Source organism: Mustela erminea, chromosome 13 (assembly GCF_009829155.1).
Source record: "Mustela erminea isolate mMusErm1 chromosome 13, mMusErm1.Pri, whole genome shotgun sequence".
Taxonomy (NCBI): domain Eukaryota; kingdom Metazoa; phylum Chordata; class Mammalia; order Carnivora; family Mustelidae; genus Mustela; species Mustela erminea.
Genome location: NC_045626.1, coordinates 23995964 through 24009389, shown reverse-complemented (window position 1 = coordinate 24009389; position 13426 = coordinate 23995964). Strand labels below are relative to the sequence as shown.

Below are 13426 nucleotides of genomic sequence, written 5' to 3'. Positions count from 1 at the left end.
CTTTTAGGATATTGAGAAAAAACAAGGATTCATTGAATGGTCCTTCTGTCGTTTCCTCTGGGAACAGAGTACCATGTCTGACGCTGGTCAGCTTCCCCACCTTCGTGGTACGTGTTTCTTCTTGAGGGAGCCCTCGGAGTCTAAAGGGTGGAAAACACTTGAGTGAGGTTGAAAGCTAGGTCTGCTCAAGACTAGCTTCACACAAAGCCCACGCTCCATGGGGTCACACGGCCGGCTACCCAGAAAGTCCCTCCTCAGCCAAAAAGCGAGAGGATTCCTGAGTCCATCTCCCGAAACCCTTCCGTAACTCATGAAGAGGCAAGCGGAAGATGGGAGCAGCGGCAGGGAGAGGCCTCACTTCTCTGGGCAGCATTATTCTGTTGCAGGGACCCACAGAACCCTAGGGGGTCCCAACCAGTCCCCGCCTAAGCAAGGACTCCTAGAAAGTGGAGCCATCAAAGCTGCCAGGAGCCCTGCTCCCCGCCAGGGGGGCAGGTGTGCCAGCCTCGCTGGGTCTAGCCGTGGCCCTCCTCCACAGAAGCTGTCCTCCCGCAAGCAAACCACTCTGCACTGGAGCCTTCATTTCTTCTCATGTGAGGCGGAGAGAATCCCTGCTTGGTGTGGTGTTGGAGGACGCTTTGCACCAGGGTCAGGGGTTGTCCTTGCTCCCGGGGTGTAGGGGGTGCAGGGGGGCCCACCCTGCCAGTTTACACCTTGCTGCTGGTCTCCCTTCGCCTTCAGAAGTAGTTTCTGAGCACTGCTGCCTCCTGGGTAGCTGGAAGTGGTGAAATCATACCCACACCCTGCTTAGAAGTCCTCACACATTCCAAGAGCTTCTCCGGCCAGACTCCACAAGGGATCGCTCTTGTCCACCTCCAACCTGCCCTCCAGCCAAAAAGCCAGCCAAGTCCAGCAACTTACTGGCAATTCAGCTGCCCTTTCCTCTGAGCCTCTGCCTACACTGCTCCCCATACCTGAAATAGTTTCCCTTCTCCTAGCTTTTCAAATTCTTCCAGGCCTTGTTTGAGTCGTCCTCTGCCAAGTCTTTCTCCTGAGCCCCTTCCCTCCAAGCAGCTTCACGAAGCTTTCTGTCAACTCCTCCCGAGGTACCATAAACCCCAGTGTGCACACCCCCACAATACCTACACAGTCTTTTATAGTTTGCCTATCTGTCCCTCCTTCCAGATTTAGAAGTTTGGGGTTTTGTTTTTTTGGGGGGGGTTAAGATTTGAGAGAGAAAGAGAGAACAGAGGGATAGAGAGGTGGAAAGGGGAGCAGCAGACTCCCCGCTGCGGAGGGAGCCCAATGTAGGGCTCGATCCCAGGACCCTGAGACCGTGACCCGAGCCAAAGCTAGACACTTAACCAACTGAGCCACCCAGTCGCCCCCAGATTTAGAAGCTTCTTGAGGCCTCAATTACTTCTTCATCTTGTCAATTTCCAAAGAGGCTTAATAAACAGTGAGAGAATACAAGAACTGATCTCTATACAATAAGAGTTATAGACAGTATCACTGATTTTAAGTAGATTTCCAATGCTGGTACATCTCACAATAAACTAACCTAATACGGGAAAGCAGAGGGTTATGTAGAAGAGAGTTCATCAAAGGACTTTTAAACATCAGGTTACTGTGCAATTAGAAGATTCAGTCTGGTTTTTTTCCAGAATTTCCACCCAATTTGGTTCAGCCAATATTTACTGAGAACCAACTTGTATCACTAACAGAAGGTGTTCTTCAAAATTCACTACAGCTGGGGGTCGCCCTGGGTGCTTCCTCGACCTCATCATCCTTTAACGCAATTAGAAAGTCTTTACTTCAACACTGGGACAAGAAAGAGACCATGGGGTGCCCCCAGCAGGAGGCGGCACTTTGTCCCGGAGCCGCCAGCCTGGGGAGGCACCAGCTGCTGAGGCCTGCTCACAGGCGTAGCAGCGGACACCTCAAGACTCCAGGACCTCAGATGAGTGCCAACACCTGCCTTTCTCCATCACCATCTGGGAAGGCTTCGCTTTTTTACTAAAATATTCGAAATGGACAGATTTCTTTTTCCCTGCTGCCAAGATTCAAACTCCCCAAGGAAAGAGCATGAGCTTTTGGGGGCTTTTGCAGTCAGATGAGTGGCCCTGAACGGAACCCCAGGGGTGCTGGCTGGCAGCCACGCAACCTTACACATGTCATTTAGCCACTCCAGGTTCTGTTTCCTCACACGGAAAACGCAGAGTGGTTGGAGAACGTAACGCACAGAAAACTCTAGAAACACTGGTACAGAGAAGGCATTCCCTCAACGACCATTTATCACTGTACACCTGCCTCCTGATCCTACACATTTCACTTCAAAGTCACTCCTTCCAGGAAGTCTGCCATAAGGAAAAACAAAGTTGATCTTGGTGTTGCCTAAAGACAAGTCCTCAACGGCAAATCAGATCCACAGTGAAATACTGCTTTGCACCCACAAGAACGGCTAGAATCCAAACAGAAAACAAGAGCCGACAAGGACGTGAAGAGATTACCCTCACCCATCCCAGTTCAGATGTCAAATGGTGCACCGCTGTGGAAAACAGCTCAGTGTTGCCTGACACGGCTAAGCACAGAAACACCATGATTCAGCAATTCCACTCCTAGGCATGTACCCGAGGGCACGGAGAACAGGTACCCAAATACTTTCCCACACATGCTCATAGCCGCACTATTCACAATGGCTAAAAAGCCAGAAAGGCAGAAATTACCCGAGTACCGATCAGCTGCGGAACAGATTAACACAATGTGGTAAATCCAACACACTGGAGTAGTACTCAGCCACAAAAAGAAATGAAGTTCTGGCATGTGCTAGAATGCAGGTGAAAACGTCGTGCTTTATTAAAGGAGCTAGACAGGAAAGGTCACATCTTCTAGGATTCTATTCTGGTGAAATATCCAGAATAGGCCAATCTATAGACACAAGAAGCCGCCTAGTGGTTACCATGTCCAGAGGGAGGGAGAAATGGGTAATGGGGCTTCCTTTGCAGGTGGTAGAAACATTCTGGAACCAGAGTAGTTGATGCACAAGAGGGTCAATGCACGGAGTGGCACTCATTGTACACTTTGTGAAGGTCAGTGGTATGTTATGTAAACTTCACCTCGAGGTTTATTATTTTTTTTAATTTTTATTTATTTATTTGACAGAGATCACAAGTAGGCAGAGAGAGGGGGAAGCAGGCTCCCTGCTGAGCAGAGAGCTCGATGCAGGGCTTGATCCCAGGACCCTGAGATCATGACCTGATCCTAAGGCAGAGGCTTTAACCCACTGAGCCACCCAGATACTCTCGAGTTGTTTTTAATGGGCTCTACAAGCGACTGTAAGACAGCCGTCTTCAGACAGTGAGGGGCAAACGCGTTCTGTTATTGCTCACAAACCCACTGGAAGCCTGCTCTGTGCTTCCTGCTGATCCTTGCTCTCAGGTAGCCTATCACCGAATGGACAGCTGCGACCTCGAATAGGGTTTGTTTGTGCATATCCACAACACACAGACCCACACTATGCACACAGCAGGTGGTTCCTCCAAGCAGTCCCACGAGCTACACAGAGTCCACTTCTACCATCGCATGGACCCTGTGCTCGTGCTCTCATTAGATTGGATGGAACTGCCACCCAGAAAGTCAGCAAAACCACCCTTTAACCTATGATTAACAGGAAATTTCCTTCTACTGTGTCTGCAAATAGCTGACATGCCCTCCGCTAACACTGCTTGCCCTGGGTTTTGAGTTAGGAGCTGCGTGATAGCTACTACAGTGCTATTCTCCAAGCTTTGCCGACTTCACCATAAAACCACCAGGTTCTTTAAGAGTTTTCCAGCACCGGCGAAAACATCTTCACGATGTGCTTTCTTTAGTTGAATAGACATTCCGACGGGGGAGATTGGTTGATCTTGTCCCGAGCCTCCGGGTCCCTCCGCACGCCCTCAGTCACGGGTAGTGCCATTCCCCCATAGCAGCCATCATCATGCTCTCTCTGCTGTTTTATTAAAAGCCTTAGGGGAAGTGCACATTTTTTCCTCAGTTCTCCTTTCAAGTCAACATTAAAGAAGAAGAAAAAGATTCTTTCAAAGAATAGGAATACCACAGAACCAGAAAATGCTTTGGAACCAGAAGATACAGATGTATGGACTACACTGAATCCTTGTACAAATGTCCAGTATAGAAAATGCATAAAGCCACGACCTGAGCTTCAAAACTTTACCACAGCCTCCTTCCCACTGTTAACTCCACGGCACTGCTTCAGGATCTCTCTTCTGCTGCTCAGGAATTGAGTAGTACATGCTATTTTTTTTTATTATTTTATTTATTTGACAGAGAGATCACAAGTAGGTAGAGAGGCAGGCAGAGAGAGAGGAGAAAGCAGGCTCCCTGCGGAGCAGAGAGCCCGATGCGGGGCTCGATTCCAGGACCCGGGGATCATGACCTGAGCCGAAGGCAGAGGCTTTAACCCACTGAGCTACCCAGGCACCCCAGTACATGCTATTTTTTAAGGCAAACTTCAATATTAAGTATAACCGAAAATGTTGTAATAAGCCCCCTCCCCACGATAAACTGCAGACATCCAAGAAAGCATGGAGAGAGTCTTACTTTAACTTGCCCAGACAGAACAGACAGAGGCATCACCATAAATAAAGAGATCGCAGCACTGGAAATCAGACTCCAATGAAGGAGCAGCGAGCGGCAGCAGGAACAGAAGTCTCCGGCAGCTGTGCCCCCACCCTGACCACTGCCCTGAGGCTGCCGGTGTCTGCCAGAGAGGTGTCCCCATGGGAGTAGGGCCCAGGGATGTTCAGCCATTGGGGTGGGGCCAGAATGGAGCCCGAAGCTACCTTTAGAGCTCCCCTTTCTCAAGGAGTACTAGGCCATACACTAAATATTAAACTAAATATTTAAAATTAGATATTAAACAATATCTAAATATTAAACTAAAAAGAAGTGGTCTGAATTGAGGAGTCCATTGACACAAAGACGCCTCGAGTTTTATTTTTACTTACCAAGTATCTAGTGTTTGCTATGTGCCAGGAACCGCGGAAAGGGTTTTGCAAGGACCAGCTACTTAACCTCTAGGATTATTCAGCATCTATAAGTATATACCCAAAGGAATTAACAGCAGTTTTTCAAAGATACTTGCACACCAAAATGCACAGCAGCCTCAGTCACCAAAGCCAAAAGGTGGAAACAATCCAAAATGTTCATGGATGAATGAATAGGTAAACAGCGAGTGGTCTACATATACAATGGAAAATTATCCTAACTTAAAAAGGAAGGAAATGCTGACACAGGCTCTACTCTGGGCAAGTCTTGAAGACATTATGCTAAGATAAATAAGCCAACCCGAAAGGACCAATACATACTCCATTTACATAAGGGACCTAGAAGAGGCAAATTCAGAGAGAAAAGGCAGAATGATGGCTGCCGGGGGGAAGCGGAGGTGGCAATGAGGAGTCAGCGTCTAATGGGCAGAGTCTTCCTTCGGGAAGCTGAGACTGGAGAGAGAGGCCGGTGATGTTTGCACAACAAGGTGAAGGTCGTTAATGCCACAGAACTGTACAGTGAAAAATGGTTCAAATACTGTTAAAATAGTAAGTTTCCTTTCGTGTATTTTACCACAATGAAAACTATTACATAGGTCCAACATTGTCCTGCTCAGGCCTCAGGTGTGGGCCCCCTGGCCAGAGGCCACACCGGACAAGAGGGACAAACAATGAACCAAACCGCCTCTGCCCCTACCCTCAAAGCGTCTACACTCCACAGAGCATACTACCACCAATGATCGTGTAGTTACAGCACAGGCCACAAAGGTGATGACCTGAGCTAAGAGGGCAAATCACAGGGAAGCTGAAGGAGGGCCTGTCTGGGAAACACACTCCTCGGTTGTCTGAAATGTGGGTAGTGAATGCAGCATGTCACTCTGGTGAGCAAAGGCACTGACAAGGGCTGCTGTACACATTCCTGCTCTCAGCTTATATGCGGTCCAGGCCTGGCAAACTCCCCAGGGAACTGCAGTCATGCATTAGCCTCTGAAGGGCCTGCTCAAATGGGTCTTAGCCAGAGTTTGCCAAGCTTCCAATACCCTTCCCACACAACCTTACAGCACAATCAATGGTTCAGAGTGTGCATTGTGCAGCCAGCCCTCCCGGGTTGGAAAGAGCCAGCCCTGCTACTCTGACTTTATTAAGGCTCTCTGAGCTTCAGTTGCCAAATCAGAAAATACATACTTCAAAGAGCTATAGAAATTAAATGAGTTGACATGTGAAAAGTGTTTTAAGAACAGTGTCTGCCATATATAAAAATAAAGTTAGCTATTATCACTTAATCCCACCTTCACAAGACCCAAGAGCATATAGGGCAGGGCCAGCTCGCTCCATCAAAAAGATGTGCAGCAAAACAGGAGAGCAAGTTGCTAGAGATTACACAACTAGCCGGAGTCCACTGCTCTCTCCACCGTGCCGGGGAACCTCAAACAATCCAACAGCATTTGATGAAAATGTCAAGCATCTTGACAACACTTGGGCACTTACTGTACACCAAATACTGGCTTACCCCTTCTCTGGCTGCCTGTAGGAAACAAGACCCCGGGTTCTCCAAAGCCATCACCCTGGTCTGTAATCCCAGGAGCCACGTTCGGTATCCTTCATTTTATCCACTGAGAAACTGAGCTAAGAAAAGATCTTATGGATCCAGCACTCTATCCCATGGGAGAGGGGAAAATGGTGGACGTCGTGTTATCGGTCCTTCAAACCTAGCAGGGGAGGCAACAGGTACTTGGTGAGAGCAGTTGGAGAACAATGGAGGGACATACCATGAAGCGCTGAGCTCTGGTAGAACCTCCAAGTTTACGAAGAATGCAGCTAGGCGGAGTCCCACGCAAGCTGATGTAGTCCGGAAAAACACTGGGACAAGTGGGATTTAAATGGGGCTTTAAGGATCTCTGCCGGTCATAGTTAATGTGTGTGCCCACTTTACAGAGTGCCCAGATGTCTGGTCAAACTTTCTGCTCTGCCTCTGAGGAGGCTTCTGGGGGAGATTAACATTGGAATGGTAGAGTGAGGAGGACAGCTCCCCTATTACGGGTGGGTCTTGTTCAATCAGCCTGTTCAATCTTCTGCCCGCCTGCAGGCTGGCACACACATTCTTCCCGGCCCTTAGATTCAAATTCAAACAGGGCTTCTTCTGGAGTCTCAGCTTCGTACCCTGACTGCAACCCATGAGCTTTCCCGGTCTCCAGCTTGCAGACAAGAGTCATGGCAGTGCTCGGCCTCCTGAGTCCCACAGGCTAGTTACACATGTGTACACAAATACCATACACACACACACACATACACGCCCTCCAACCCAGTTTTACTTCTCTGGAGAACACAGACTAATACACTACTATTGGCTTGGCAAAAAGGAAAGGGGGAAGTTAGATCCTAGAAGTCTAAGAAATAGAATGAAGAGACACCAAGTGGGCAACAAATGAATGAATAAGGCCATGAGCAAGTGGCTGTGAAAGGGGAAAGAGAACCAATAGAAGAATAAGGATAGTGAGGTAGACCGGGTCATCGGAGGTCCACTGGTGGCTTCTGTATGTGACCCTTCCTGCAGGCAGCCAGCCAGAGTGCCTGGTCTGCGAATCACACAAAAACAGAATTTTAGGAAAAAGAATCCTACATGATAGGAGTAGAAAAGGCCGGAGCAAGGAGGTTACTGTCCTTGTTCGGGCGGGAGACTGGTGTATGTGTGTAAGAGGGCAGCGGAGGGACACATTACCAGGAAACCTCCTGCTCCTCAGACAGCAGAGCGTGCCAACAACGCACCCCACCCCCAACTCAGTCAGCAGCTCAGGGACAGCTCGACATCCTGGCGGTACAAATGGCAAACAGCTTAGGGAGAAGGCCACGTCCCAGCACCTGAGAAGCTGAGATCTTTAACATTTCCTAAGCCCCTCACTTAAGCCCTCAGTTTCCCTGTCTGGGAAATGGAGAACCATGATGTTTACCTCACAAGGACTGTGTGGATACCATGTTAAATCACACTAAAGCAGGAGTGGCCCCATGACAAGGTAGGCCCCAGTGGAAATGGCCTTGGTGTGAAACCTGAAAGTACCCAGTCAGGCTGCAGTCCCCTGGAAAAACAGGCTTTCCACTTACAAACGCTGCAGAGGATTGCTTCCATAAAACATGCCCGGAGCCTAATTAAAGTCACAGTAAGACAATTTGCTACGTTGCAGTGATGAATCACTACAGAACACCACCACCCTCTGCACCAAAGGAGGAGAGGTCCTAGCCAGCTCCCACGGCCGGACCAAATGCCCAGGTCTGGCCCGCGGTGGTGGAGGTGGAGACTGAGGAACGGGGAGGGCATGGGAGCCTGAGCCAGCGCAGGATTCTGGAGAAGCCAAGACCTCCACACACTTAGGGCCCCTTGGTTACAGACCTCCCGGCCCCGCCCCCGGCTGCCCACATCACGCATACCAGCTCACACATGGCAAACCCAGGGCACCCCTTCCCGTTCCGGTCACTGTCATGGGCAACCATCAGCCTCCGCCAGTGCTGCCACGCGCCACCACTGTGACAGAGACCCCACCAGACAACGCTTGCTGGAAAGCCAAGGGAGACAGGAAAGCCTCACCAGGAAAGCACAAATATCCTGACTGGAGCCATCATCCTCTGTTTGACAGGAGGGAAAGCAGACAAAGGACCCAGAAGCAGGTTAATGTTGCCAAGGTGGTAACAGCTGCGCTCTGAGCTCGCTGGGTCCAGTCCCATCTCCTCGTGCCCTTCGTGTTGTCGCCTTCATGACTGCACAGCCCCAGGAGAGATCCGCTCTGCTCCGTGCGGAAGCACGCGGAGGCGGTCGCCCCGGGTCACCAGGACTAACAGAGCTACCACTCCAGCTCAGGCAGGAGTCTGGCTCCCAAGTCTTTGCCCTTTCGCTCGTGCTCACGTACGGCCTAATATTGACTACCTTCTACCTCTAAAGGGCAAAGAATGGGGCTACCGGTATGAGAGACTCCATATGGCAAGAAAGGTCATGAGAGTGGTTTTGTTTGGTCTCCTGACTTCTGAGTTTCCTAAAATGAACACGATGTGCTTCTTTCAGCACAAAGAACAAAAACCAAACCAAACCGGTTTTGTTTTTTTTTTATGATCTTCCCCCAAGACACCCCTCCCCGGCAGCCCCCAGGAGACAAGCAGCAGTTTCCCAGCCCACCTGAACTCTCTGCCTGTCCACAGCAGCTTCCATGAACTCACTCCTGACAAAGAATATGCCCGTGCAAACACAGCGAGGCTGAGGGCCAGCTACCTAGTGAGCCGGTTAACGAGGATTGGTTAATACTGGGAGTGCAGTTAAAAATACATCAGCCCCCATCTAAAGCAAAAGCAAACAAAACAAAACAAAACAAAACAAAAAAAACCTCTAGTGACTTTTTCTAAAAACTTACTCAACAAAGTAGAAAGTTCTGCTGGTTAATGATTAGCCAGCAGAAGGCACTTGGAGTGGTAATTAAGTCTTTTTTGGAAAAGGAGAAAACTTCCAGACTGCCCTATAGAATTTGCTGGATTAGAGTCAGATGGCTTATGCCTGAAAACATCCTTAGCATTTCCAGAGGAGGGACGGACATCCTCCAGGGAAGTTACCCTGGGTAAGGGCACACATGGTCCATTTGTGTGACTGCTACAGAAGGTCTTAACTAGCCATGGGCAAACCCTCCTTTAAAGGACACAGGAGGGGTGCCTGGGTGGCTCAGTTGGTTGGGCAACTGCCTTCGGCTCGGGTCATGTTCCTGGAGTGCCGGGATCAAGCCCCACATGGGGCTCCCCGCACGGCAGGGAATCTGCTTCTCCCTCTGACCCGCCCCCCATCTCGTGCTCTCTCAAATAAATAAAATCTTAAAAAAAAAAAAAAAAAAAGACACAGGAATGGAAACCAGTAGTGTCCAACTGGTGGGCATGGGTACAGAAATCATACAATAAGCACCCTCAGTGGCTTGTGATAAATCGTGAATGCCTAGGAGGGCACATCTGTCCTAGGAAAGCACACACAGTGTGTTACCCTCCTACCCAACTTGTGAAAATATTCTGTGCCAGTAAGAAAAGGGGTACAGAAGACCGTCATCTACATAGCATGCCACCAACTCCTCCCTGGACAGGACCTACACGGGAATGCAAACCGCTGGCTCGGGGAGCTTACGTGATGTGCTCTGCACTCTAACACGCTCCAGAAATTCCGACTGAGTTCATCTGTAGGAGGGTTGAATGTAGCTTCTCCAGGGCTCCTGAGCCCTGACCAGGCTCCTCTGCACATGTCCCTTTGCCCACTCCACCTGATTCTGGTGGCCCTGACAGCCCTTGCCCCCTGACGCCTTAAACTCCAGGCATCACTTCTCCCGTGCAGAGCAGTTCCATGGCAGAAAGAGCTACGGTCCAGACATCAGCAGCACTGGACTGGCTCTCAGAGGCACCTGGCTTGCTCAGTGGGAAGAACATGTGACTCTCAATCTCCAGGTTGTGAGTTCAAGCCCCATGTAGGGCATAGAGATTACTTAAATAAAATAACAACAACAAAAAGCACTGGGCTCTGGCCTGAGGCCTATCCTGTCCCATCTGTGGAGTGTGGGGCAAACCTCTTCCTCCAACCCTCAGTCCTTTCACTTGGCCCAGAACCATGTTCTGCTCTGGTCACAGGACTTTTTGTAAGAATCCAATGGTATGACATATGGCAAGGTACTTTAAAAACATCAAAGCCCTACAAGAGGCAGTATTTGTCATTAATTGCCCTGAATCATGGAATGGAGTTAATTGAAACTTAGATTCCAAGGGAGTCCTAATGCTAAAGTCATTTACTAATTACAGCTCGGGCTGCAGGAGACAGAGACGGTCTCACCAAACAAAATCCAACAGCACTGGATGAAGTCAGAGGAGCCTGTCTAGGGCCAATGTTTATAAGGGTTATGAAGGGGGTTTAGGTACCATCCCTCTATGATGACCTCCACCTTCACCTGCAGACAGGGTAATGTCAGGAACACCACTGCCAACGTTTATCCAACATTCTGGAAAAAATGACCCCATGTCCTTCTGGGTAACAGGCATGCCAGGATTTATCCTCAGTGCCAAGGACTGGACATGAAATCAGGCTTTCTACACTTGCCTGTGACAAACCCTAAGAAGTAGGAAAGGCATGCAATGTTGCCTTTCTGTAAAATACTTAAAAGTTATAAAACAGAGTACTTATTCATGACCCCTGAAAAGATCCCAGTGTTTAAGTCATTCATATGTTACATGAAGATATGGTCAACCAGTTGATATGTTGCGGTTAACTGATTAGACCCTTCTCTAAAGGACACCCCGCTGCTCAGCCTGGGCAATGATGCCCAGTCCTCTCATACTGACCCAGGGGAGGTCACCTCTATTTAAAAAGGAATTGGGGGGAGCCTGGGTGTCTCAGTGGGTTAAGCCTCTGCCTTTGGCTCGGGTCATGGTCTCAGGGTCCTGGGATCAAGGCCTGCATTGGGTTCTGCTCAGCCGGGAGCCTGCTTCCCTCTCTCTCTCTGCCTCTCTGTCTACTTGTGATCTCTTTCTCTGTGTCAAATAAATGAAATCTTTATAAATAAATAAATAAAGGAATTGGAATGCACTGGATTATTCCAGGCTCCATCCTCTTCCCACCTCCCACTGGCCCCAGCCCACCTCCGCTCAGGCTGACTTGTTTCCCTATTCCTCCAGCCAATGATACACTGATGGCCTCCTCCTCCTAGTGTCCCCTGGAGCTGCTGGAGGATTTCCTTGAGGCCTCATTACTTCCCAACTCCGTATCACAGGAGCAGAAACAGGAATACAGGACAATGAAGGTGGGAGGAGAGAGCCCTAGTCCGCAGGCCAGCCTGGGTTCCCATCCCAGCACGGACATTAGGCAGCTCTGTGATGTGGGGCAGGTCCCCTCTCCTCCAGCTGCAGCGCCCCTATGTCTAAGAGGGATTGGTAAGCTAACTCCTACAGTTCTTTCCAGCTCCCACATCACAGAGCTCCGAGTCTGGAAATCCTCACGCTTGTTTCTGTCTAGATTCTCAACATGTTGGAGTTCCACAGACAATGTCATTATTCCATATTTAAAAACCAATCCCCCTGAGAGGAAAGTGCTCCCAACAATCAGTAGCAGGTCAGCCCTCAGTGAGGACTGCTGTAGGGGCTGCGGCCAGATCAAGAAATCTCAGCAAATCCCTGTCAGATAGCATCTTCATCCCTAAGAGGGCCCTCAGGTAGAGCTCATCAGGCACAAAGGCCATAGATACACAGCACCACGTGAGACCACCCCAAAACCACACTTCGAGCTTTTTTGTTTTCCATCCTGTCTTCGTCTGCACCGTGAATTCTTATTTCCTCTTGGCCAGCCAAGAAGAGCGAGGTGAGCAGAAGATAACTGTTCTGAAAACTCCAATAGGATCAGGATAACGGTCAGTCCTCTGCTAGACATCAGGGCAAACAAACTCCAGGCACTGTCAGGAGGTCCTTCGTGGCAGGCGAATCCACCCTCTACTCCCTGCCCCACAAAATCCCAAACACCCTATGCCCTGAACCGAGTCCAAACCCTTTCATTCCCAGCCTGTTGATGGGGTAGTGAGACCTCACCCTGGACCTCAGGGTCAACTTTGATTCACTGGCTCACTTAGTCACTTGCCACGATCTGTTTGACGTGCTCATCTCATTACCAACCTCAACCGTAAGCCTTTCTGGAGGCTTTACGCTCTGGAGATCCAACTGGGTCTTGGCTCAGACACATCTGCAGGGACTCTCCACCTGCTCCCTATGCCCCTACACACTTCCTACCCTGTAGCCTCCTAGAGGACCCTAAGGGAGAAAGGAAAGATGCCTACTTTCCCTCTTGGTATCAGGGTCGGGTAAAGCCCCAGCATCCTTGTACTCTACCTGCTTCCCACCGTTTTCTAGTGACCAAAATTTAGAGTTTCATGTGTGACTATTTACAACTGATTACTGAGTCCCCAGAGTGAGACAAGACTGAACACAACTTCTTTGCAGCAGTGCCCCAACTCTCCTCCACCCCAGACAGCTCAATGTCAGTGAGGTTCACGGCTTCACGGGCATGACACTCTTGCAGGCACTGCCGACGTAGCGAGAGCGAAAATCCCAGTCATGGCTTCAATGTTATTCCATCCCCAATGTCTCAGAAGAGCATACTAAAATGTACGTGAGTATAATGTTAGAGGGAGGACACTGGAACTACAATACCGAGACAAGAAAAAAGGTATCACTGTATTAACAATTAGTAGAAAGCAGTTACCTGAGCCATTCCTCACCACTGATCACAATACATGAATGTTAAAAATCATCTTTTCCAACATGATACTCCACACAGAAAACTCAAAAGACACCACCAAAAAATTGCTAGAACGGATACAGAACTCAGCAAA

At 49.3% G+C, this 13426-nt stretch overlaps 1 protein-coding gene across 2 annotated transcripts in view; it reads right to left on the bottom strand.

Annotated features, from left to right (window-relative positions):
- Nucleotides 1-13426, bottom strand: part of MYO5B (myosin VB) — a 339234-nt gene that overhangs the window by 262911 nt on the left and 62897 nt on the right. The window contains exon 1 of one of the 2 annotated variants that reach the window (XM_032310013.1): nucleotides 9211-9410. The exons of the other annotated variant lie outside the window; for it this stretch is intronic. Within the exon in view, the coding sequence (XP_032165904.1) occupies nucleotides 9211-9243 (33 nt within the window). The 5' untranslated portion in view covers nucleotides 9244-9410. Of the gene's footprint in view, nucleotides 1-9210; nucleotides 9411-13426 lie in introns of those variants that run through there. 2 annotated transcript variants of the gene reach the window in all.